General features: G+C 43.6%; 1 protein-coding gene across 1 annotated transcript; it reads right to left on the reverse strand.

Moving 5' to 3' along the window:
* Nucleotides 1–1,304: 1,304 nt before the first annotated feature.
* Nucleotides 1,305–25,089, reverse strand: fam53b (family with sequence similarity 53 member B). The gene is made up of 5 exons (XM_060893660.1): nucleotides 24,901–25,089; nucleotides 13,343–13,566; nucleotides 11,753–11,807; nucleotides 8,104–8,699; nucleotides 1,305–2,315 (listed from the first exon to the last, which is right to left on the reverse strand). Exons 2-5 carry the CDS (start codon nucleotides 13,430–13,432, stop codon nucleotides 2,043–2,045), a joined length of 1,014 nt encoding a protein of 337 aa, XP_060749643.1. The 5' UTR covers nucleotides 13,433–13,566; nucleotides 24,901–25,089; the 3' UTR covers nucleotides 1,305–2,042.
* Nucleotides 25,090–26,856: the final 1,767 nt, after the last annotated feature.

The following is a 26,856-nucleotide window of genomic DNA, read 5'->3' on the forward strand; positions in this document are numbered from 1 at the left end:
GGGTCTCCGTTGTTTGAGAAATGCTTCAGAAAACCGAGTTGGGCCGCCAAACAAAACAAAAACAAAACTAACGTGTAGCCAATGAGCAGAAAGGGGCGTGTCTTGTCAATATGGGCGGAGAGAGTGTTCAGTACGCATGTGTGACAACAGAAAGCGGTTTTAACATTGACATGGAGGATAAAAACAGAGAAAGAAAGAGAAGAAAGACTTACGATAAGGTAAGAAGTAGGACGTGTTAATATAGGATCAGCTTTCCAGCTCTGGAGAGAACTGAACGTCTTCTGCGTGAAACGGAGCTAAACCTTTCACGCTACAACACACAGTACTACAAAAACACATGTGTATCACCATAGTATTACTCATTGAGTTCATCTATTGATAAAAATATCCCCTCGGCCAGCCGCACCAACAGGTTCCACCATAATAGTTGTCTGGGTTATACTTGGGTTATACTTGTCTGGTGTATGTGTGGGGCGGAGCTATCAAAACAGGGGTGGGACCCATTTGGGTTAAACGGTGTGTTTGTTTTGGTGATTTCAAATGTAAACATTGGCTTTCAAACAACAGAGACCCCACCTTTAAGATGTTTCCCATCATGTCAGACCAAACCAGTAAGTATAGAATCTCCCATGATCATGTCAGCAGGACTGAAACTCTGCTAGTTTAACACTCCAGTGATGATCTTGGCAACATTGTGACGCGTCTCTGATTTAAAAGAGGTCTTAAACGCTTTCCCTTCTAAAAGCGTGAGAACAAGCGATCAAACCAAGTGCCGTTTACAGGGGACACGACACGTTCACACTACGGGACACTTTCAATTAATCAGTTTTACATTTATGACTCAACGAGTCCACTGCTTGGTGTCAAAGCCCTGCCGTTTGTCTGAGAACCAATCAGAGCCGAGCAGAAAAGTCGTCCACGACGTTTGTTTTTTGTTCATGGAAAAATCTCTTTGTGGTTCTTCTGTGTAAATTTCAGCACTACTGATAACAAAAACACTAACCGAACAACTACCTGGATTTTCTTTCCCCCAGCGATTACTACGAATACCAAAATGGTTAACTGTACTAGCAATCACAGTGCTAACCTCCTCACCACCCTCCCCTGACACCCACCAACTTCTCGTATGAATAATAAAAACATTATTAGCATCTACGGCGTTCAGGGGCGGAGTTTACATGGACCGACTAGCTTTAATTAGCTTGTAGAGTAAACCTAGAGCCACGCCCACCCCGTACTATCAGAGTTTTGGGATGAATAATGTCTTTAAAACAACAAACAGACATAAACGAGGCTGCATGCAATTTACAAACACACTTTAAACGCTGTTTATTCGTATAGAAATAAGTACAATTTACGTAACATTTTGTAAAAAGAGGAATTAAACTCTATTAGCTTGAAATTATCATTCAACGTTATTAAAACCTGAAACCCTTTCCAAGCTTTTCACTGTGCGTGTGTAAGGTGTGTGTGAGGTGTGTGTGCATGTAATGTGTGCATCAATGCCAGTGCAGGTTCATCAGTAAGTCCCCGTTCGTTCGCGGCGGTCGGCTCTCGTCCTCATCCTTCCTCATCCTTCCTTTTTCCATTCCGTCCTTCTTCGTGATGCCGCGTACTTTCGGATAAACGGAGCAGAAATAAAAGAATACATCCTTAAAAATATAGTTATATATTTTCACCCCGTTCACTCCTCATTCAGCACAGACAGGCAGGTTGGACTCAGAACGCACGTCGTCGTTACATCCTTCCTTTAAAAAAAAAGAAGAAGAAAAAGAAAATAGCTACAATATCTGCAACAGAGTGTGAGCAGAACCCCAATATCCCAGAATCCACTGTTTTTTTTTTTCTTTTCCAAGATTCAACCTGAGTCATCCTAATGTCCCACAGTGGCGTTTGTGAGCGTCCGTTTGTCCTGAGTCCTATTTTATCCCTCGCTTCAGCTCCCTCCTGCTCCACAAAGCACCGTCGCTACAGGAAGCGGAGGGACGCCAGAACGGAGGGTGGGGACATAATGACGTCCTCCAAAATGAACAAGAAAAGTCTCAATTTCTCTCGATTTGCTCGATGTCGAGTTCTCCACCCAACACGTCCCTCCTCAACCCGCATAGCTCCGCCCATGGAGGCTCTCGCTCCTTCCCACCGGTCCAGTCACCGTTGGTTTCATCGATGACTGACGAGTTGTCGTCTTTAGGGCTGAGAGGATACGCCGTCTCGCTCTGGTGGGCGGGGCTGCAGAAAGACGGCGGGGTCTGGTTTGATTGACGGCAATCCTCGCTGTTAAATCGGAGGCAACTGAGGCTCTGGAAATTCTGTTTCTGTTAGAAAAAAAACATGGGTTTACTAACACATCAATATCATCGTGTTAATGACAACTGGAACAAACCATTTCTGAATGGAAAGGGGGGGGGTGTCTACAAAACACCAGCTACATTTAGTGAATGAAAATAAGTATCAATGCCATGAGTTAAAGCATTTAGCAGACACCCTTATCCAGAGCGACTTACATTTTATCTCATTTTAGCATTTTATCTCATTTTTAGCATTTTAAAGCATCAAACTTACTTAATTTCAAGCGCACAGAAGGTTTTCCGCATGACCTTAAACTAATATTGTGTGGGAAGTACGATCTCTGTGGAGTGGTACAGTCTAAATGATGCAGGAATAGGGAAAATAATCAAAAATAGCCAATCAGGTTCAGAACGCAAATGTAAGCTGTATAATTAAAACAACACTCAGTCAGGAAAAAGGGGCGGGATATGTAGGGTTTAGGGGCGTGTTTGAAATTAGCATATGCATAGAATTTGGAATACGGAACTGCAACAACAAGCAACTATTTTCAACTGAATACAGAGAAGAAAAAAAATCATGCTATTTCTCTCTTAAATCATTAAAGGTCAAAAAGTAACTGTGATGACAAAGAAAAACAGTCCCGTACCTACATTTAACTAAAACCCGCAGGAGAATGTTTGTGTTAAAGCACACAGGACAGACAGGAAAAGCCAGATCACTCAGCTCTACAGGTTTTGTTCCACCTCAGCACTTTCATCCGGCTGAACACAAAGTACATTAATTAAGGTGATCGTTTTAAAGAGATGAAGAGTGCTGGGGAAAAAAAATGACTTGTCCTCCAACTGCTTTAACACGTTCAAGTCATTCTCATCTCATTCTCATCTCAGAAGCTAGCGGGTCGTCTCGCTAAGGCTGTTTATACTCAACAGCACAATGCATCAGCTTTAGGCCACGCCTTCTACCTGAGCACCGCTACTATATATTTATATTTACAACATTTAGCAGACGCCCTTATATCCAGAGCGACTTACATTTTATCTCATTTTTATACAACTGAGCAATTGAGGGTTAAGGGCCTTTCTCAGGGGCCCAGCTTGGTGGACATAGGAATCGAACTCACAACCGATTGGTAGCCCAACACCTTAACCACTAGGCTACCACATCCTGTCTGGGAAGCTTACCGCTACTCAGGTACGTACGTAATAATGTAATATATATATTGTTATTTTTTTTATTGTTTATCTTCTGTGAGCACTAAGCCACTCCCACCTCATGTTCTCCAGCACATGTTTGAACTAGTAACTTCCTAGAAACTGCTCAAGTTGATGGTCATCGCGCTCTTCTGATGGATAGCGCAAAACTGGCCGTACTCTCCGAGTGGGAGGGGCAAACTCTCTCCCCCTGTCAATCACAGATCATAGCCCATCATAGCGGTCTTTAAGCTCATGTATGTGGAAGAGGGCAGACAGCTATTCCATCCAAGTGTGTGATGCAGCCTGGCTGGTAGCCTTCACTTGCCCCAGGGTGTTTTGTGGAGAAAGAGCAACACATAACGGTAACCAGAAGAAATATAAAGCTCCATGACGCCCCTGAATCCTTTACAATCAATTATTTATCACATTCTAACTGAAAAATTGTTAGAGGTTTGAATGCATCTGAAGTAATAATAAGCTTTAATAATCGTCATATCCTGTGACATGAGAAACTGGATCCAGACAGACAACGATACTGGGCCTACAGCTGAACCTTGAGGGATACCGTAGTTACCGCACAGGGAACATTTACGTGAACAAATTGATTACGTTTTTTTTTCCAGCCAGCAGCTCCATCCGGTCTACACAGCACAGATTATTTGTTAATAGCGATGCGCGCAAGAGGAAACTGACACCAAGTCACCGTCGTGCAGCGTGTAGAGCTCCTTCACCTGGGGAAAAACCCTGTGTTCAGTGAACAGAGCCGATCGAACGAGGCTTTAAATCTCCAAACCGTCATGCAATAAAAACAAAACTAACACATCAACCAGAGTTACAGAGAGAGGATGTGTGATGGGTGAATACACCTACAGAGAGGTCTTTATGATGACTTTCAGTCATCCTGTCTCACACACTCACACACACACACACACTCACACACACTCATGTTGCCTTGCTACAGCACCAAAATATTTGGTTTGTAAATCAGGCCATGTTTCACCTCCACCACTGCGCCTCTTACACAAAGAGGAAACACACACTAGACACACACACTTATTGTGTGTAACTAGTAAGACAGATAGAGAAAGCAACAGCTGGAATGACAGGACATCTGGATTCAGTGAAGTGACACCGGAGACAAACAAAAACGAGAACTAACTTACATTCATTAATTGTTCAGGTTCCCTTAGGGCCTTTTTACACCCGGTCACTTCGTGTGTTTTCTCTGATCCGATAGCTATCTGATTTGTTAAAACTGTTCCATCTACATTAGACCACATAAACGCGTCTCAGTGAATCGGATATCGATCCGATCTTTCTGCTCCTGCCCAAAATGCAAATATATTTTACCTTATTTCTGGGGTAATTGAAATGGAACACACTTTGGTGTGTGCAATTTTCAGAACGCAATCAAAAAGAAGACGAAAAAACTCGTTATGCTACAAAAAACAGCGTTTACTGTTTGCTGCATTTTCGCTGGCAGCAGCAGCGCATTTTAAGCCCCGACGAGACGCCTGGGTGAAAGATCACCTGCGAGTGACGTACTTCCGTTTGAGGAGTATAGCGCTGACGTATGTGGCTTGAACAACCACATTCATTTACACCTGTCCAGTTTCATCTGAAACGCATCCCAGACCACCTCCTGAAGTGGTTTGTACCGTCGGATTTATATCCGTCTCCAAAACGTTTCGGAGGGCATTTAGACCTGGTCTTTTTACCATTGGATAGATATCGGATCACAGAAAACGTGTGAAGTGACCAGGTGTAAAAAGGCCCTGAGTGATAATCACGCATATTTATGAATATCACCACATCATGACACTCCTGGATCATTGTGTGTAGCTTCTCGCAGGTATTAAACAGTTTATTATTCTACACAAATGATGCATCTTGAAGGATTTATAACGAGAGGTTCGAGTTCAGAGCTTTTTTGTGTGGATGTAGCAAGCTAATTGTAACGAACAGAGTAGTAGACGAAGAAAAAAATAGGTCAATCCGAGTTAAACACTGACGTGTTACAACCCCTCAAGCAGGAGGCTCACACCCTTCCTCTTTCCTAGGGTCACAATACTCACAGACACGAGACACAACAACACAACCGAGTCCTGACTGATCTCAGACCTGCAGATATAAAATAATGTACTTATTTATACTCATTAAAATGGTCCAACGTTAGAATCAGACACGTCTCGGTCCTACGCTGGCCAATCAGCTGCAGGTCGAGTTTGTTTGGTGACTTTTGTCCTTAATAGACGTTCAGAGATTTTACATTTCTGAAGTTAGAGATGGAGAACAGGTTCAGCCTCACGTGTGAATGTGTTAATATCACTTTAGATCACAACATTGGAACAAAGCAAAGTGGGAGGAGTGACTGTGTGTGTGTGTGTGTGTGTGTGTGTGTGTGTGCTGTATTTCAGCTAAAAATGAGAAAAAGTATGTCATAAACTGTTTCATCAACCGCCTCAAGAATAATGTGGAGAGAGAGAGAGGGGAAGGAGGTCACATGCTCTACAATGAATCTTATATTCCTGACAAAGCCAGGATGAGATGTAGGATGCAGGATGAGATGTAGGATACAGGATGAGATGTAAGATGCAGGATGAGATGTAAGATCACAGCTTGCTGCATCACCTGTATCAGGTACAGAACTGGATGTCTGCTGCTGGATCCTCCATAATTACACATACCACTTTACTAACGTTTCACGATGTTTGAAAGCCAATGTTGACGTTTGAAATCACCAAAACAAACACGCCCCTAACCCAAATGGGCGTCACCCGTTTTGATAGCTCCGCCCCACACATACATACGTAACCCAGACAACTATTATGGCGGAACCTGTTGGGGCGGCTGACCGAGGGGATATTTTTATCAATAAATGAACACAATGAGTAATACTATGGTAATACACGTGTTTTTGTAGTACTGTGTGTTGTAGCGTGAAAGGTTTAGCTCCGTTTCACACGGAAGACGACGTTTAACACCTAGAACCCGAGGCAGAGGTAACGGCAGGTATCCGCCATGTCAGTGTTTCAATCGCTTTCTGCTAATGTCACACATGCGCACTGAACACTCTCTCCACCACATATTGACAAGACACGCCCCTTTATGCTAATGTCACACATGCGCACTGAACACTCTCTCCGCCCATATTGACAAGACACGCCCCTTTATGCTTATGTCAGACATGTCCACTGAACACTCTCTCTGCTGCATATTGACAAGACACGCCCCTTTATGCTTAGTGAGTTAATAAAACGATACAGATTAGATCGTATAGGATTATGTGATGTGTTGTCTACTCTCAGGCTCAAGAACGATGCATCTTTAATATGTTATAAATCAGGTACAAATCCACACCAACACAAACAGCAGTTACACTCACTTACAGAAGGAGGGGGAGAAAGAAAGAAAGACAGACAGACAGAGAGGAAGATGCACACTCGCGATGTGAAAGGTCGGGACGTGGCGTGCACACAAGCGTGCAGCGAGCACTTCTGCCTTTCATACTCACTTCTTCCTTTCAGGTTTGGGTGTGAGCTCCATACACAAAACAAAGAGGTTTCTGTTTTAATCACACTGAGTCAAAGCGAAGGGGGGGAAAAAGATCAAAACGCACAGGCGGATAGTTACAAAATAAAAACCACACAGTGAGCAAAATACGCTGCAAAACATCTCAGATCAGGACGAGACGGTGATGCTGATGATAGAACGCTGTTTAACAGCTGTAGTTTTATTGTATTTATCTCCTAAAGTTAAAAGGACAAATACATAAATACATAAATAAATAAATAAATAAATAAGCTGTCTTTAGCTTTACTTCTGTACTTTACTGTCTGTTACAGAGAAGCTCTGACACCGGAGACTCCTTCTGTACAGGAACGTCCATGAACATTGTACAGTGCAACGATTCAACTCCGTTTAAACAGGTTATCAAAATAAGCCGTTACCATAGAAACAATACCAGAGCTGCTGTTCTAGAAAAATAATCAACACCTTCTGTCCAATCAGGATAAAGAACTCGGGAGCATCGTGTGTGTGTGTGTAGTTCTGTTTATAAACGTGACCTCTGATTCAGTTTGATGTTAGCAAACATCTGGGGTTTAAATCGATTTACGTTGCTTTGGTTCAGTGACCTAAATAACTGTGAGGAGACTCTGATACCTCCAGCATGCACACCGTAACACACACACATGCGTACGCACACAAACAGAGAGACATGGTACAATAAAATATATGCTAGAACGTGCAGAGTAAGTTCACATACGTCTGAATTATTATCATCATCATCATCATGACAGTTTATTTAATTTCTTTTTAACAGTTATTCAAAAGATCGTTGTCCCGTTGATGTTTTAGCAAACGGTGTTAATCGGAAACATCGGTCGTGTTTAATAAAATACATCTGTCTCAGAAAACAAAACATACACAACGACATCAACAAAGCATCGATAACATCAATGTTGAGTTCTGCTTGAATAGTTTCCTGATCTGTTTTATTGTTTTTTTATGCACTTGACATGGGCGGAGCTTAAGCTAGTCAACACGATTGGTTATTAAAATAAAGTGAAACGTTCCAGTAAAACCAACGTTCGATACGCTCTAGAAGCTTCAAGCTCACCTGAGTCATCTTAGCCAAATCGAGCGAAGGCCTCTGTTTGTGGGGTTCATCAGGTCGGCGACGCTTCATCCCGACTTTCTGGTCGTTTAGTACGCAAGGCTGTGACTGGCTCCGTGCAAGTCCTCCCGCATCGGACACGGAGTCTGGAGAACCGGCCTCAGGGAGGGCGTCAATCTCAGCCAGGCAAATCCTCTCGTGAGAATAGCAGAGTTGGTCGCGAGTGGCTGTAAAGGATTGAGGAAATGACGTCTCTGGAAGGTTGCAACGTGTGGGGAAGCTGAAACTGGAGCTTCTCTGCATGCTGGAGAAGATGGAAGAGGACGAACATGAAGACGAGGGCTGAATGGCACCCCCGCTGTGACAGCGTCGTTTTTCGACGGCTGTCCAAAGGCGCGAGGCCTGTGGACGCCACGGAGAACGCCAGTTCAGCTCGTCCGAGCAGGACCGAGAGCGGCACTGGCGCTTGCTGGGAGAAGGCGCTTCGCTCAAGCTCAGGTCCCGGAGAAGGCCACTGATGGAGCCGGTGCTGCTCGCACCAGAGTCCAACAAACTCTCCAGACTCGATCCCACAGGACGTTGGCCAACGCTGACGAAGTCTGAAAACAAACACAAACAGGGAACCGATAAGAAGAACGATAAAAAGAAAGTGCGGTACATTGTGAAAGCTGATCAGCTTCAGCTAGACAGAATGTTATGGTAAAACTCTCACATGTTAACAGTACAACATGTGGTTCAAATACAAAATACGATTTCTTCTTTAGTCCTTTAAAGTAGCGACTAATTTCCAAATCAACTGAAAGCTTCGAAAGAAAGTGAGGTTTGCGAATCCAAACAACCCGCCAACTTGGTTACCCAAAACGGCTGCCGCAACACAAGGACACCAGATCATCATCATCATCATCATCATCATCATCTTCCACAACCTAGTTTACCAGTGCTTAGAGGTGGGGCCTGTGGGAAGCGTGGAAGTAAAACAATACCAGAGTAACCCAGTACCAGGTCAGATGTCTTTGCGGTCCTGAATGATACCAACAAGATGGATAAATTATTCCTTGGTTCAAGCCATTTAATTACAATTCTTCCTCTTAGTTTGTGTTTAGTTTACACCTCAGGCATGTGGACAGACCTTTGCTTTGCATACGAATCATCTCAGGAGTGTAAAGTTCACAGTTCCGCGGCTCACCAGTGATGAATACCTGCGAGTTTCGTTTCAGGTTTAGAGATTTATCTCAGCTTATGCTGCGCTTCCTGATCGCATTGCCTGGGCTACACCTAGTGCATGTGGACAACGTTTCATCTTCTTCAGACAATCTGAATCATTAGCTAGCGAGTGTTACACGGAATGGATCACATTTTCATGCAAGTCCACACAACTCCATGGTAATATTCATAATATTTAAATGTTAGTTTAATGGATTAGTAAGTCAGGAATTATCAGGAGTTTATGCATTGCACTGAACATTTAGCGTCTTTAGTTTTGCACAGTGGACGTTTCTGTCATCTAGAAACAATAACTAACCTTAATGGAGCTGAACGGTGGACAGTGATGGAGGAAACCATCTTGGACCATGTTTAAAATGTCAGTTTTTCTTGATATCGTTGGACACCCTGACCTAGCAGACCTAGCGAAAATAGCTGCACTACCTCACCGCCCCGCACCCCATGACCATGCCCACCATCCTAAAATTCATAGGAATGAAATGTGCCAGAATACAACAGGACAGAATAGAAATACATGCGAGGAACAAGAAAATAATGTAAATATGAACAGAATAGAAAAGATTAGAATTCGAATAGGTGGAGAACGAAAGAGAATTTGAATAGAACTAGGAAAACAGAGCAGCAATAGATTAGAAAACAAGACAAAAATAAATAGAAATGGGAACAGAAAGAAATGGAATTTTAAAAATACAGGAATAAAAAAAACTATAGAATAAGGAAATAGGGGTCTGAGAAACAAAGTTAGCTGCAAAGTTTTGCCATGAATAAAACTAGCAAAGATAAGATTGCTGGACATGTATGTAAAGATCAGGAGGTTGTATTTACTTTGATCTGTTATTATAGAGTTAGATGATTTGAGGAACTTTGATGAGCAGCAGAAGGTTCTCAGGGGTCTGTCGCTCTCTCGCTTATGGCTGCTCAGAAAAGTGAACACAGGAAGTGCAATGCAAAAAGAAAAGAGTCTCGAGAAATCAGGCCGGATTTGTGTGAGTAAAAGCGAGGCGTACGAGACAGAAATAGCTGTGTTTGATTGGTGGCAGGCTGCCAGGACCGGAGGCACGGTCCCTGTACACACCACAACATCTGTAGTGCTGAAGACACATGAGCTTCAACCCAAACGCCTCCCGTTCACTTGCGTGCATATATAAAACTGAGGTGGAGGCTTACGTTAGCGGTGCCACACCTGGAAAACGTCAGTGCAACGTTCAAGCTAAGATAAAATGCTCTCCTGATAAAACTACTGCTTCTTTCTGTTTTTTTTTCTTTTCATTTTGTTTATATAAACCACAGATGGCATGTTGACAGACAGCCTCGGTGAACTTCCAAGACACAATATACTTTAGGTCAGGTTGCCCCTACACATGGTAGATCCTCGTGTCTAAATCTTTGCTAACATCTAGCAGGAAATTAGCACTTCGCATTTTTAACACCGCACGGGGAGGGGAGGAGGGGGAATTTTTCTGAAGTCAGAAACAAAAATGTCCCTGTGCTGGGGTACAGGGGGTGAACAATAAGCACCCACCAGAGTACATGGCGATGTGGGCATGTCGTTATGCGCTGCCGTTTAACTTGTCTCGCAGGATAGACGCAGTTTCAAAAATGAACCTTTGCTTTGTTTATTAGCGTTTCACATAACTGATTTAATCGATACAGAGATAATAAATTACCCAACTACGTGGCAGAAACACATCGGACACGCCCATGGCGAGAAACGGGAGCTCGGTAGTTAAGGTGTTGGACTACTGATCTGAAGCCTGGCTTCCTGAGCAAGGCCCTTAACTCAGTTTCTCAGCTGTATAAATAAAATAAAAATGTAAGATGCCCTCGATAAGGGCGTCTGCCAGATGACCTCCTGCCGTCCCAAACTATCTTAACTAAACTCTTAACTAATCTCAATACTAGTTAACCAGCTAGTTATATAGCTCTCATTAGTCACAGTTGTATTTTCATACCCACCTCTCGATTTATGTACCCCATGAATCGGCTAGTCGTTTGCGATACGCGCGAGGACGTAGGCTTTGGGATGTTATTGATTAGCATATTATTCATGCATATTCATAGATTTTAAAGCTTTACATAGGGATGTGAGGAGTACTTTCTTTAAGGCAGCGAGTTATATCCCTCGCGCTGAAGCACGTTTTCACCTCAGGAGAACCCTTTCAGAAGTGGTAACATCTGCGACATCACTGCGTTAAGGTTAACCGCTGTTAGGTGCCCGAGATCCGTGCAGATGTTCATCGCGTTTTGTTTCATGCTTTACAAAGAGGTGGAAAAAGTGCTTGTCTGTCCATTTCAGCCAGCCATCAAGCCGCCAAGCACGCAATCAGGACGTCGGGTGGAGGCAGTGAAGCTGGGCTGTTGGGCAACGATCAAAATAAGCACGAGAAACAGTGTGCAGCGAAGTTCCAGAACGGGTCACACCACTTACCCATGATTCCACAGGAGAAGAGGGCGGTTCCCTGGCTCATGGTCGACGGCTCACGCTGTGGAAAGAAAACAAGTTTATTAAAAATATGCCAGAAGGTTGTCAGGTCAATCCCACAGACTTGCCGCTGAACCATCAATTCCAACCCTTAAACTTTGACATTCTCCAAAGGAACCTTACAATGGCTGACCGTGACCTCTGACCTCGGCTTCCTTAAGAGTCACAACTCGCGAAACACCAATTGTAGATAATAAAAGGAGACGCCGTGAACGAATGGGACGACGTGCCCACGCTAGGGACGGCAGTCACAACCCCTCGGCCGTGCTGATGGTGTGCGCACAATGAAGACAGGAAACCAAAGCCTCCCACCCACCATTAGCTTCTGAAAAGCTCGCAGCCAACAATGACGAGCTCGTGCAAACCACAACCGGCTCTCAGCTCGTGGAAACTGGTGCACCGAAAGCAGATGCTAGCTAGCAGCGAAGGCGCTTGCTGGGTCTTGGGCTTGTTGTGAATAGATTTTGGATGAAATCCAATTCTAATAGATTTCAGAATAGATTTTGGATGAAATGATTCACATTGGCTGTGGTTAAAAGGGTTATGGTTAGGGGGGGGTAATTTACAGGTGGGGGAGGTTGGGAGGTTGTTTGATGGTTATTTTTATAAACAGTCAACTAACAGGGTTTTATATATATATATATATATATATATATATATATATATATATATATATATATATATATATATGAAAGTGTGTTCCATCTGACTTTTCAAGACTGCAAAGCGTTGTGCAGTTACAAGATGCCAGCTCTATGATCTCACGTTTCCATGCAAACTAACCCACCCTTAAATCCTTCCAAACCCGTCCATTTAGAGCGTGACCTCGAAGCTTACAACAAAGACGTGAAAGGTACTAGTACATAATATATCCTGAAATCAGAGCTATTTCTGACGCCACATTTGTCATCAATTTTTGAAAAAATGCTTACATGGCTGGCGGATGTTAGCTTTTGTCTTTCATTTCTATCTTTGTCTTTCCTTTGTCTTTCATTTCTATCAACAACACTGCATTGTGCACAGGATAGCAGCTTTAGGACTTTATTACAACTCGGTAATTGGAAAATGAATTGTTTCTATGGAAACACACACACACCACCCGAGGTTCTTTCAATCGGAAAGTAGATATCGTCTGCATATTTCCGAAGCAGGTGACGCCGCCGTACAAATGACGTGTAAAGTCAAATCTAGACGAGATCTAAAGGAGCTTTAGTAGCTACTTGTATGATTCAGTGACTGATAAATTTAAGGAAAATAAAATTGCTGCACTTTTTTAAGCTTTAAACAGGTTCAATTGCAGGTCGGATGGCTTTGACTTTACATGCTAGAAAGCAAATACGATGATGTTGTAACGTACATCGTATCGGTGCTTCTAGGAATGTAGCTGTAGCTGTTTCTGTCACACTGTTCTGTTACACTTATTACATTGCAATCACAGCAAGATGTTAGAAAAACACGCTTTCCAACACAATATAAGACGTCATGGGGTCTCATGGGGTCATTACCGACGGAGCGCTTTAGCTGTTTGGTTCTTACCAAGTCCAAGGTCGATTCCTTGTTGGTTACATCATCGACACCCTTCTTTTCCAGCGTTTTAGTGTGAATGATCACCATGGCCACACACATCTTTGCAAAAGCCCATTTCAACGACTGGAAAATCTACGAGCGTCCATCTCGACACGGCAGTAGATGATTTGCTTAAGCTTCCATCTGGCCCCCTGTTACTTCTGGAATGTTCTTCGAGAGGAGCCCTCTTGACCCTGCGGACACAAAAGAAAAGATGCGGTTTTAGAGCTGTGCTTCCCACGCCGCCAAAAAACAACAAAAGAAGGACCAGACAAGAGGCTGTGAGCTAAACGTCGACTCCTTGATAGTTATAAAGCACTGCAGGGTGCACCTTTAAAAGAAAATAATCGGTTCCTGTGTGGTGTGAAGTGTGATTACTGTTACCACCATGATGGTTTTTATTTTTTCTAAAACAGCATGCTCATCAGCTCTTCATGTTTCAGAGTAACTGTAAAAGGTATAAACTCCTATCCTGGAGTTGTCGTAAAATGCAAAGTTTCTGCTATGAGACCGCGTCTAAGTTCTGACATCGGAGACGCCGTCCTGAAAAACGTCACGTAAATAAACGTCTCCTTACAGAACAACGAATATGCGGTGCATCTTCCGTGAACGAGCTGTTGCCATGGAAACAATAAGGTTTTAATTCATACAGTGTATTCGTAAGAACCTACTGAGTTAATCAACACTATCTGACCAATTAGAGCCAAGAATTCTTGTCCGCACAGTGGTTTAATATCCTGATCTGATAAACCCAGGATCCAGACCTACTGCTTATCCAAGTGTTCATCAGCGTTCACTAAAGGAACCCTCACTCTTATAACAGAGATTAATCAAAGGTACTAAAAGTACTCAAGCCTTTATGGCAACACCATAAACTTACAAAATAGACAGGCAGTCCACCGTCTCACGCGCTTGTCTAATCGTCTTTATCATCCAGAGGTTAAGGCAGAGTCGCGTAATCAGCTCATTGGGACACAAGCTGAGAATAGCACTAACCCCGTGTTTATCAAAACTTACACCCTTTCCTCCGTGAAGTGACATGAATTGAGCATGGCTCACATTGTACAGCCCCTAATTACTGCCACATGTATGTCCAGAACTTCAACAATCACTCGGCTGTTCTCAGGACTGCCCCTTGCCTCGTCTCGCCTGATTACATCACCAAACACTCGTGTTGAAACCTTCCATCAAAAACATGTACATGCAGGAGGTGATTCAGGGGGTCACAGTTAAGTAAACTTGACATTCGCTAAATGGATTTCCAAAAACACAAAAAAGTAAAGAATAATAAATCACAAAGCATGTTACTGAAATACACGAATAGTTTAGTGGATAATAAGATACTAACCTCATGCTACAGCAAAGCTACATAAACGTGCGGACTAGCAATCACGTTCGTATCAGGAAAAGAACCGGGAATGAAGCTCAGCTCTATTGACTTTATACTGATTGTTTGTGACAAATCACTTTACTAAAATTTACAATCTGCCAAATATTTGGGAAGAATTTGATTACGTAATCACTGACTGTTCTACTTCTAGTTTAAACTAACGAATAAAAGAATGCGGATGTTGCTTCGGATTCAAAACGCGTGAAACTTTCTACACAGCTAACGTCTAACATCGCTAACAAATAACCGAATAGAAAAACGCCACTAAAAATATGGACCGTGCTAGAAGGAAAAAAAAAACCTCAATTTAAAATGAGATAAATTCTGCGTTTTTACTAACAAATTAAAAATTCATGGGTAGGTGGGGCTTGTGGTCTTTCCACCTGTCAGTTAAGGCAGCACTAGCCAATCGTAAGACAGTGCAAGAGGTAGACAGCACTTCGCTCAGGTACTCACGTAGCAGCTTTTCGAAAAGATCAGAGCAGAGACCAACCTGATGGGTGATGCTTTTATTTAACGAATAATTCCACAAAACTTTGCAAAACACTTTTTAATTATTTATTTTTTTTTTTTAAGATTCAGATTTTTTTTTTTTTCAGAAAGGTTACATGAACATAGCTGTGATATCATTTTGCCATTATAGCATCATTTTAGCCCAGCGTTGGCTATTTAGCAGATTGTAGAATGAATTAGGAGCATTCCAGCCTCCTGCCCCAGGACATTTATACATCAGTGATAATCACCACAGATCCGTCGACCACCCAGTCCGAGTCACGCTTCACCCCTAAGGGAAGAAACTAATGGATACAGCGTGGAAAAATCCGAACCTCGGCACAAAGTCCTCGTATTACACGTTTTAATCAAAGTCCTCGTATTACACGTTTTAATCAAAGTCCTCGTATTACACGTTTTAATCAAAGTCCTCGTATTACACGTTTTTAAAAAAGAAGCTCTCCTAGAAGTGATTTTAAATTCATCTCTTTTCATCTCTGGGATAAAGCTCCAGTTTCTATACTCATTACGCCTTACCCGGTCTTCTAAGATGACCTACAGAAGGAATGCCTTAGCATGTCACAGCGTACACATCTGGAATGTTCCACGGACACATCTCTAAAGTGCTGTGTTTTAGTTCTGAGAGGTCTAACCACGTAGAGTACGGATATCTTCACGATACTCTTTTGTAAAATATCTGTATTAGAAAGTTTTAACGTAGAATGTTTTAATATTTGCACACTAAGTGGAACTGAATGGAATAAAACCTTTGCCTCGTTTTTTTGACCGTTTTAATTCAGCACATTTGTATTAACTAAAATTAATTTAAAGTCTGCTTCTGATACATTTCTGCTAATATGTGCAAAAATATGCAGCACCTTGTAGTCTCAGATATAATTGATGGACCTAAGAGTGGATTTTCTCTCTGTCTCTGTCTGTCGGTCTCTGTCTGTGTCGGTCTCTGTCTGTGTCGGTCTCTGTCTGTGTCGGTCTCTGTCTGTGTCGGTCTCTGTCTGTGTCGGTCTCTGTCTGTGTCGGTCTCTGTCTGTGTCGGTCTCTGTCTCTCTCTCTGTCGGTCTCTCTCTCTCTCTGTGTCGGTCTCTCTCTCTCTGTGTCGGTCTCTCTCTCTCTGTGTCGGTCTCTCTCTCTCTCTCTCTCTCTCTCTGTGTGTCAGTCTCTCCCTCTCTCTCTGTCGGTCTCTCTCTCTCTCTGTCGGTCTCTCTCTCTCTCTGTGTCGGTCTCTCTCTCTCTCTGTCGGTCTCTCTCTCTCTCTCTGTGTCGGTCTCTCTCTCTCTCTCTGTGTCGGTCTCTCGCTCTCTCTCTCTCTCTCTCTCTCTCTCTGTGTCGGTCTCTCGCTCTCTCTCTCTCTCTCTCTCTCTCTATCTCTGTCTCTCTCTATCTCTGTCTCTCTCTGTCTCTGTCTCTCTCTGTCTCTGTCTCTCTCTCTCTGTCTCTCTCTCTCTGTCTCTCTCTCTCTGTGTCGGTCTCTCTCTCTCTGTGTCGGTCTCTCTCTCTCCCCCTCTCGGTCTCTCTCTGGTTCAGTGGTTGAACTCATCCTCATGATCACTACATAGAGGTGAAATAATAACCGTGAGTGACAGACGTTTTGCCTCCAGGACGATGCGTGTGTAGGTCTTTGTTCCACGTGAAAGCCGTAGGATGCTGCCGGGGCCTCAGGGAAAACAAGCCAGAGCTCAGCTTTTACATGCGGAAAGCCACAATGGGAGTGCAAAAGAAAAAAGAAAAAGACTTTTGGAAAGCAGATGGAAACAAATGTGCTGGGGTTTTGTCAGGAGCCGAGGCTGAGTAAACACAAAGAAATAAAGACAGCGGAGATGAGGGGTCCAGCCTTAATGATACAACTATACAGCTTTCTTCCAAACACACCTCTCTCTCAGTTGTCTAGTTTACAAGTATTCAGGTGACCAAAAAGTCCATTTAAATCAACATCCTTGTGTACAGCTAGTTTTCCATCGTAGCTATCCATATAATGACGCTAATAGACAAGAGAAACATGACAAAATTACACAATTATTTTAAAACAAAGGTATTTTTAATTCATTTTGTATTGAATTTTTTTTAAAATGAGTTTTTATTTACTGTTTACTAAATAATACTTTTATCGATCTCTAACAACAAACTGTTTAATGCCGAGTATTAAAAATTAGCTTTTTACATTTTAGATTTTAAATATTAAACGTGTATGATCATATTATTATCGTATATTAGCTTCCGCTGCTGTGATCTGATTGGTCGAGCAGGAGCGCCTATATTCCGTATAACCTCGCTGGGACGTTTCATTGGGTGAGGAAGCGATGTCAGTTTCCAGAAAGCATCTTTAAGAGGAACGTACAAATTAGCGTGAGCCAGTTAGTCAAGGTGCTATATAGTGGGTGTGGCTTATTTAATTTTTTTAATCTATTTCCACTAGCGGAGCAAAAATAAACAGAACATTTGCAGAAACACGCTCTTTTCCAGCCGTCGCGCTTAATTATAATTTCAACATTTCGTTCCTTGTTTGAAATGTGTTAAAAAAAAAATACATAACTACACGACACTCACGACGACTCGGATATAATTCAAGATATCGGCGTTAAAGCTCCACAGCAGCTACAGAACTTTGGAATAAAAAAAAAATAATCATCACAATCATTTCACTTGTAACGTAACTGTACGTAACTTCCTCCCCGAGTCTGAGAGCACTTCAGGCGTCGATATGAACTTAAGTCTTTATGCTTTAATGTTACGCTGATTTAAAAAAACAAAGAAATATAAAAGGTTGAAACCCGTTGAAGCGTGAGGGAGAAGTGACTCACAGCCTCCCAGGTGCCCCCTCGGAGCCGTACACTTCCTCCACCGCCGGCTCCGGCCCTTAACGGCGATATTTTTGAACAACTCGCATCCGTCGGGTGAAGCGAACTCTTTCCTCTGTCTTTCCCTTTCTCTTGTTTTTGGAAGAGAGAAGATGAGGACGAAGGTTTAAGCAGCTTATCTGATCCGGATGCAATGACGGAGCAATCGTACAACATGTCAGCCTCTTAATACACACACACTTATCTTCTGGGCCGCTAACACGATTAGTCACCTGACCCTGTTAATACGACACGTTACACACAGACTTTAACCTGTTCCCTTTACCTGCTGATTAGAAACTTATTAATGAAACTGAAAACGAAGATTCACAAAAGTAAGGAAACTTCCTGAACTTGATGCTCTAAAAATCCCCAAAAGCCCCAGTCGCAGGGTGAACCTCGTTTATGCCATTTATTCATTTAGTCACCAAAACAAAACCGAAAGCTTCTTAGACAGATCTCACGCTGTCCTAGTGGGCGTGGCCTTCATTCGATTGGCTAGCTCAATCAGCTCTCGCAGGCTGCATCAGTGTTTGCTTATGACAGGGTAGCTTGTGCTCTCTAGACTAGCCTTAGCTCGCTTCAGTCGCTTCAGCTTACTGGGTTAGCTTTGTTCAGTCGGTTAGCTTTCGTTTGGCCGGCGAGTTTTGTTTGATCTTTTAGACTTCACAAGAAGAATCCACAGACTGCAGAACCACTGGAGAACACCTGAACGTTCTCGTAATGATATGTGGGTTCTGCAGCTGGTTATTACAGTCGTATAAATAACACCAACTGTAAGTCATGATGTACAACAGAATCCCTGCTGTCACAGAGTGATGACATCACACACAGGCACTGGAACCACCAACAGGAACTTCAAGCTTAAGGGAGAAATTAAGGGAGTCTCCTTTAGTCTCTCTCTACGACACGTCTCCCAGTATCTCTCTCCCTACATATCTTTTACTGCAAACCCCCCCAGTCTGTGTCTCTCTTCAATACCGCTCGGTCTCTCTCCCCAGTCTCCCTTCCTCTCTCCCCATTCTCCCTATCTCCCCAGTCTCCCTCCCCAGTCTCTCTCTCTTTCTCTCCCTCCCCAGTCTCTCTCTCCCTCCCCAGTCTCTCTCTCTCTCCCTCCCCAGTCTCTCTCTCTCTCTCCCTCCCCAGTCTCTCTCTCTCTCTCCCTCCCCAGTCTCTCTCTCTCTCTCTCTCTCTCTCCCCAGTCTCTCTCTCTCTCCCCAGTCTCTCTCTCTCTCCCTCCCTCCCCAGTCTCTCTCTCTCCCTCCCCAGTCTCTCTCCCCCCCAAGTCTCCCTCCCTCTCTCCCCAGTCTCTCTCTCTCTCCCCAGTCTCTCTCTCTCTCTCTCTCCCTCCCTCCCCAGTCTCTCTCTCTCTCTCTCTCTCCCCCAGTCTCTCTCTCTCCCCCAGTCTCTCCCCCCCCAAGTCTCTCTCTCTCCCTCCCCAGTCTCTCTCTCTCTCTCTCTCTCTCTCCCCAGTCTCTCTCTCTCTCCCCAGTCTCCCCCCCCCCAAGTCTCCCTCCCTCCCTCCCCAGTCTCTCTCTCTCTCTCCCCAGTCTCTCTCTCTCTCTCCCCAGTCTCTCTCTCTCCCCAGTCTCTCTCTCTCTCTCTCTCCCCAGTCTCTCTCTCTCTCCCCAGTCTCTCTCTCTCTCCCTCCCCCCCCAGTCTCTCTCTCTCAGTCTCTCTCTCTCCCCAGTCTCTCTCCCCCCCCCAAGTCTCTCTCTCTCTCTCCCCCAGTCTCTCTCTCTCTCTCCCCAGTCTCTCTCTCTCTCTCTCTCCCCAGTCTCTCCCCGCCCCCGCCAGTCGCGCTCCCTCTCGCCCCAGTCTCTCTCTCTCTCTCTCTCTCCCCCAGTCTCTCTCTCTCTCTCCCCAGTCTCTCTCTCTCTCTCCCCAGTCCCCCCCCTCCCCCAAGTCTCCCTCCCTCTCCCCCCAGTCTCTCCCTCCCTCCTGTGGTTGGTGAGTAAATGAAGAAGTAAACTTCAGGGCATCGCTCTAATGGCCGTCACAACCTCATAATGAGACTGACTTTAGCAGAAACTGGCATTTTACGAGTATCGAGCCACGTTGTTGCGTTGTTGCTCTGAGCAGCGCTGCAGGTGCCCTCCACTCTCACGGCTCTGCTCTCGTTAGGTTTGGAGCCTTGCAGCGCTGCTGAACACCGTCTCAGCACTGATCAGAAATCACCAACCAGAAACTTGTTGTGTTACTAAACAGTGCGAGTTTCACAGTAGATGATGAGTCATTAGCTTCATTTCCAGCTCTTCAGGCCTCAATCAAAACTTTGGGACAAACCAGAACACACATTCGCTGCGTCACGGTTTATTCCGACCACAACCATTTTTACACCACAGCGTTTAAACTTTGCACAGGACCTGAAACTGAAGTGTGTTTCTGGAACCTTTATGGAAGGAGTCTCCAGTGTCAGCACTCTGCAATAATCTTCAGGAACATTATCATTTCTTTCTTTATCTCTTCATTCATGCAGAAGAATGCTTCAGATTATCAATAGCTTCTGCTTGGTTTTTCCATCTGAGTGGGAGGGACTTCCTGTCTTCTGTTGCTTAGTGACACTAGAGACACGAGCCAATCACAAGCGTCTGCTAGTTTTACAGTGTTATAGAGAACGGTGCAGTTAGTGCTCTCCTGCTGGAACACTAACACACACACAGTGTTTCCCGTCTCAGCTTTATTTGTGTTTAGTAAGTGTGTGTAATTGGAGGCTGGTTGCTGGATGAGGGATGAATGAACACCGGGTTGAACTCGGTCATGAGCACGAGTGCTAACCTGTCAGTCCACACAGCACTCGGGGGTAAAGGAACACCAAACACACAGCTTTCATAAAACACACACAGCTGCCTCATGTGTTTAGCATATACACAAAAGCCCTGGCCATCTCACACACACACACACACACACACACACACACACACACTTCTTCAAAAAAGACAGGCCATTTAAAACCAACCACAGACTGTCTTTCTCTCTGTCTCTCTCTCTCTCTCTCTCTCTCTGTCTGCCTATCTGTCTGTCTCTCTCTCTCTGCCTGTCTGTCTGTCTCTCTCTCTCTGCCTGTCTGTCTGTCTGTCTCTCTCTCTCTGCCTGTCTGTCTGTCTCTCTCTCTCTGCCTGTCTGTCTCTCTCTGCCTGTCTGTCTCTCTCTCTCTCTCTCTCTCTGCCTGTCTGTCTCTCTCTCTCTGCCTGTCTGTCTGTCTGTCTCTCTCTCTCTGCCTGTCTGTCTGTCTCTCTCTCTCTGCCTGTCTGTCTCTCTCTGCCTGTCTGTCTCTCTCTCTCTCTCTCTCTCTGCCTGTCTGTCTCTCTCTCTCTCTCTCTCTCTCTCTCTGCCTGTCTGTCTCTCTCTCTCTGCCTGTCTGTCTCTCTCTGCCTGTCTGTCTCTCTCTCTCTCTCTCTCTCTCTCTCTCTCTGCCTGTCTGTCTGTCTCTCTCTCTCTGCCTGTCTGTCTCTCCCCCAGGTACAAGGAATGTGTTTAACTTGCACACAAAAGTTCTGACCATCTTAGGGAGAGAGAGAGAGGACAAAAAAACAAGACACAAAAACAGAAAGCGCGACATTTGTGGACGGGGGCGGACGAAGAATGAGACAGACAGATGTGGGAGAATGAAGAATGAGAGAAAGCATGAGAGAAGAAAGAGCATGAGAATGACAATAGAGAGAAAGAAAGAAAACAGAGAGGATTTTGTAGTCTTTTCTTCTTTATCACTTCATGTGTTTCTCATGATGTTCTCAGTCCGAACACTCGCACCCCTGAGGTGATTACAGTTACGCTCGTCTATAACAGTAGGCTTTTACACGTCCCCGCAGAGCTCGATCACTTCCACACACCACAGCGACACTGTTTACCAAACTGTGAACAGGAAGTAACGTGACCGCTTCAACCAATCATGTTACTCACATGCAGCACTGAGAATGCAAACGTGACAAAACACAACATCATCATACAGTGTTCAATAAGAGACAGTGTGAAAGTTTAAAAACAACCAGAGAACCAACTCTATCACATCACACTTGTAGGCTAATCAGTTAGCATTAGCACTGATCTTACAGGAAGTGGCAATAATTACAAGATGTCCACATCAACCTCGTTACACAGACAATGTGGGTGGAGCCTGTGATCTAATTGGTTACACAGGCACTCTGGGTTTAGCATGTGATCTAATTGGTTACAGTGACAATGTGGGTGGAGCCTGTGGTCTAATTGGTTACACAGACACTGTGGGTGGAGCCTGTGATCTAATTGGTTACGTGACAATGTGGGTGGAGCCTGTGATCTAATTGGTTACGGTGACAATGCGGGTGGAGCCTGTGATCTAATTGGTTATACAGACACTGTGGGTGGAGCATGTGATCTAATTGGTTATACAGACACTGTGGGTGGAGCATGTGATCTAATTGGTTACACAGACAATGCGGGTGGAGCCTGTGATCTAATTGGTTACAGTGAGGGTTTTTTTTAGGAGGGGCGGAGCTTTTATCCAGCGAGCCGTACCTAGCACCAGCAGAACAACACGACCAACAGCCAAAGGCTTGCGGGTGATAATTTGATGAGGATTTTTTTAGCTGGATTAAATCCATTGTCTTGAAGGCAAATATTTTTGTAGAAGCTCATTATGTTGTCGAAACACACATCTCTAGTGCAAACCTGGGTGTGTATTTATTCATCCCTGTCTAACAAGCTGTAACTCTAGTTTCACACACATACACACACACACTCATTTGTTTGGCTTCGTGCACAGAACTTGGCTCAGCCCACGAGCTTTACACACGCTTCATCCCACTGTACACACACGTTTAGAGGACAACAACAAAACCTCTGAGCGAAGCAGATGTAGCCAGATGTTGAGCCGTGAGGTAATAAACAATGTGAAAGGACAGGGGAACTTCCAGTCTAGGTGGGGTCATGTGCTGGAAACAGAATGACCTAGTTAATGGCAAAGCGGCGGCTGTAAAACACCAGAGACATGAGCACTAGCACGCGGCCTCTCAGAGCCTCCAGAGTACAAAGGCCTCACAGTATCGGAAACTTAATAAGGCCGAACTCGGCCATGTGTGAATGTCTGATAACTCGCTTCTGTCTCAACGCTATAATCTGTACAGCGCAGACAATGAATCATTAGGATGGAGATTATTATATATATATATATATATATATATATACACACACAATATACACACACTCACACACACATACATTCTCTCTCTCTCTCTCTAACCCGTTTTTAAACAGATATTAACTCATTTTGTGATCTCAGCTGCGTGTGTTCACTTGTATATGGAGTTTTGTCGTGAAGCATCCAGAAGTCAGAAGGTTCAGCACGTGACGCGGAGACGTCTCCTCAGAATCCGAGTCTCTGCCTCAGACGCCCTACCTGCCGTTTCACACGACACCTGTGATGTCTGACACTTTTCTGTCCATAAGGTTCAGAGTCTTAAAGTCGGCATCAGATCGGCGTTCTGCGTTTCCGACTGCAACCTGGAAACTGCGGTTACCGTGTGCAGCCGTGTGGTTAAAAGCTTTGGCTTTTAAATGCAAACTTTTTAATAAACTAACTAACTAAAATTTGTCAGTTTCCAGACAGTCACAGACTTTCCTTAATCTGTGTTGAATTCTGGATTCTGATTGGTCAGCATAAGACGTTCTGTCGTTCCGGTATGTTCTGGTAGGTCCATAGTAACACCTCATCGCAGGGTAGCAGATCATCTTCAGCTTGCTGTTGTGAACACCTAATAAACCGCCGTGGGACGGTGACTGTCTCGAGTTTTAGTCTTTACTTCTTCTTTATTTAAATCAAACCAAGGCATCGCACCCGGTGCGCGTTTATATCACACAGATGTAAATCTGGATCACGAAGCGTAACCAGACGGATAATCGATGTTCATTTGCATGCGTGGTTGGAGATCCTGGTCAGAGAAAAAAAAGAAAGTTGAGTGCTTTGCCATGCGTGCACGGCCTGCTCATTAGCCCCGGCGTGGTTCCTGCTGCCCCTACGAGAGGATCCACACTTCTCACACTTCTCTGAGGGTTAAACAAAGACTAATCTGATTTAAGACGGTATTAAAGGTGATGTCTGGCCTTAATTCACCTCCTGCTCTCAATGTTCCTCTGTCACTGAGGTATAAAGGCACCAAACAGCACTTGTTTCATCACTTTTTACACTTTTATAGAGGAAATAAAAAGTGTTTACATACATAAATACATAAATACATACAAGATGCACTTTAATAAGAAAAAACTTACACTTAATAACAGTGTTGTTATCTGAATAAAGATGTTATATTATAGTATTTATTTTTTATATATTCACATTTATATAGTTTAAGACTTTCCCTCATTATTAAATAACATTGACGTAAGTCTTTAATGATGATTAAATCCCATGCTGACTGTAAAATGATTAAAATAAAGCACGTATTTAAGTGTGTACAGGATCACAACATGCCTTGGCAAACAATGGCTAGTTCAAGTTAGCTACCGCTGGATGAAGGCCGCAGTCCAAACCGCCGCTCGCTCCCTACACACGCGCAGTTCCCTACCGCTCACAGTGCACTAGTGCGCGTGCGCCCTACATAGTGCACTACAAACCGGTCCGGAGCGGTTTGGATGACGTCCGACGACAAAAAGTAAAAGTTATCACAGCACCAGGACGCGTTATAGCGTAATGACGCCTTATATCATACAGCAGAACGTAAAGGAACCGACGGTAGATTATTGTTAAAAACAAGTTTAACGATTTATTATTAAAGTGTGAGCAACTTTAATAATAATAATAATAAAAAGTTACTCACCAAAAGTGAACATGTTTCTAATCGGATCTGAAGATGGAACAACATCCAAAGTCAACCTGGTGAAAGGGGAAAAGTATCCTCTCTCACACACACTCTCTCACACACACACACACACACTTACACACACACTACACTGTTTTCTTACTGCTGCATGCTCCCTAACACACACTCACACACATACATACACACACACTGCACTCATAGCTCTAATGTGCACGGTTGGAGACTCGGATAAACCATTTGTAACTCCACTCAGGGGTGTTTGTGCTAATCGACTAGTCCGGTTTACAAATACACCAAGAAGAAGATGATAAACACGACTCAATATAATACACAAAAGTCTCACAATGGTCGCTTATATACACACAATGTTCGTGTTGTGATAGGTTCTGGACAGAATAATCGTACACAACAAACACACAACCCTGTCCGAGTGGTACAAACTCACCGGGGGGGGAAAAAAAACTCCACACACAAATGAGGTTGGAGAAGCAGTGACGCAGTTGGGCTCTGACTCTGAGGCATTGACTCTGAGGCACTGACTCTGAGGCACTGACTCTTTTAATGGCCCTCTGGAATGTTTTTTTATTTTATTTTAAGTAGTGTACTTTCTATTTATAGAAAGAGAGAGAGCGCGATAGATAGATAGATAGATAGATAGATAGATAGATAGATAGATAGATAGATAGATAGATAGATAGATAGATAGATAGATAAGTGTCAGTCCTTATGGTGCACAAAATGGTAAAAAGGAAAAAAACTATACACATAAACACAAAAGAAAATAAACAACATGTGATCGGATAAAAAACAGTTGATTTTGCACCTATTGCAGGTGTTAACAGTGTAATTTAAGTTTAATTACAAATATTTTAATAACAATAAAAGTTAGGTTTAAATAATATTAAGTTATTGTACATTCAGTGTCTTCTGTACAGATTTGTGGAGTCTTTCTATATTTTACATTCAGTTTCATATTCACTTTGTTTCACAGACCCAAATGTTTTAATAATGTGTATTAAAGAGTTAGTCTCTCTCTCTCTCTCTCTCTCTCTCTCTGTCTCTCTCTCGATCTATTCTATCTGTCTGTCTGTCTGTCTGTCTCTCTCTCTCTCTGTCTCTCTTTCTCTCTCTGTCTCTCTCACTCTGTCTGTCTGTCTCTCGCTCTATCTATCTATCTATTCTATCTCTCTCTCTCTCACTCTGTCTGTCTGTCTCTCGCTCTATCTATCTATTCTATCTCTCTCTCTCTCTCTCTCTCTCTCTCTCTCTGTCTCTCCTCCTATCTCTTCTATCTTGTCTGTTGTGTTCTTCTCATCCTCTTCGCTCCCTCTCTCTTTCTTCTCTTTCTTCACTCTCTTGTCTCTACTCTGATCTATTCTATCTGTCTGTCTGTCTGTCTGACTCTATCTCTATCTGTCACTCTTTCTCTCTCTGTCTCACACACTCTGTCTGTCTGTCTTCGCTCTATTATAATCTATTCTAACTGTCTGTCTGTCTCTCTCTCTCTCTCTCTCTTGTCCTCTCTCACTCTGTCTGTCTGTCTCTGCGCTCGATCTCTATCTATTCTAGCTCTCTCTTCTCTCTCTCTTCTCTCTCTCTCTCTCTCTCTCTTTTTCTGTTTTCTATCTTTTCTCTGTCTGTCTGTCTGTCTCTCTCTCTCTCTGTCTCTCTTTCTCTCTCTGTCTCTCTCACTCTGTCTGTCTGTCTCTCGCTCTATCTATCTATTCTATCTGTCTGTCTGTCTCTCTCTCTCTCTCTCTCTCTCTCTCTCTCTCTCTCTCTCTCTGTCTCTCTTTCTCTTTCTCTCTCTGTCTTTTTCTATCTATCTATCTATCTATCTATCTATCTATCTATCTATCTATCTATCTATCTATTCTATCTGTCTGTCTGTCTGTCTCTCTCTGTCTCTCTGTCTCTCGCTCTATCTATCTATCTATTCTCTCTCTCTCTCTC

Source organism: Tachysurus vachellii, chromosome 2, assembly GCF_030014155.1.
Source record: "Tachysurus vachellii isolate PV-2020 chromosome 2, HZAU_Pvac_v1, whole genome shotgun sequence".
Taxonomy (NCBI): Eukaryota; Metazoa; Chordata; class Actinopteri; order Siluriformes; family Bagridae; genus Tachysurus; species Tachysurus vachellii.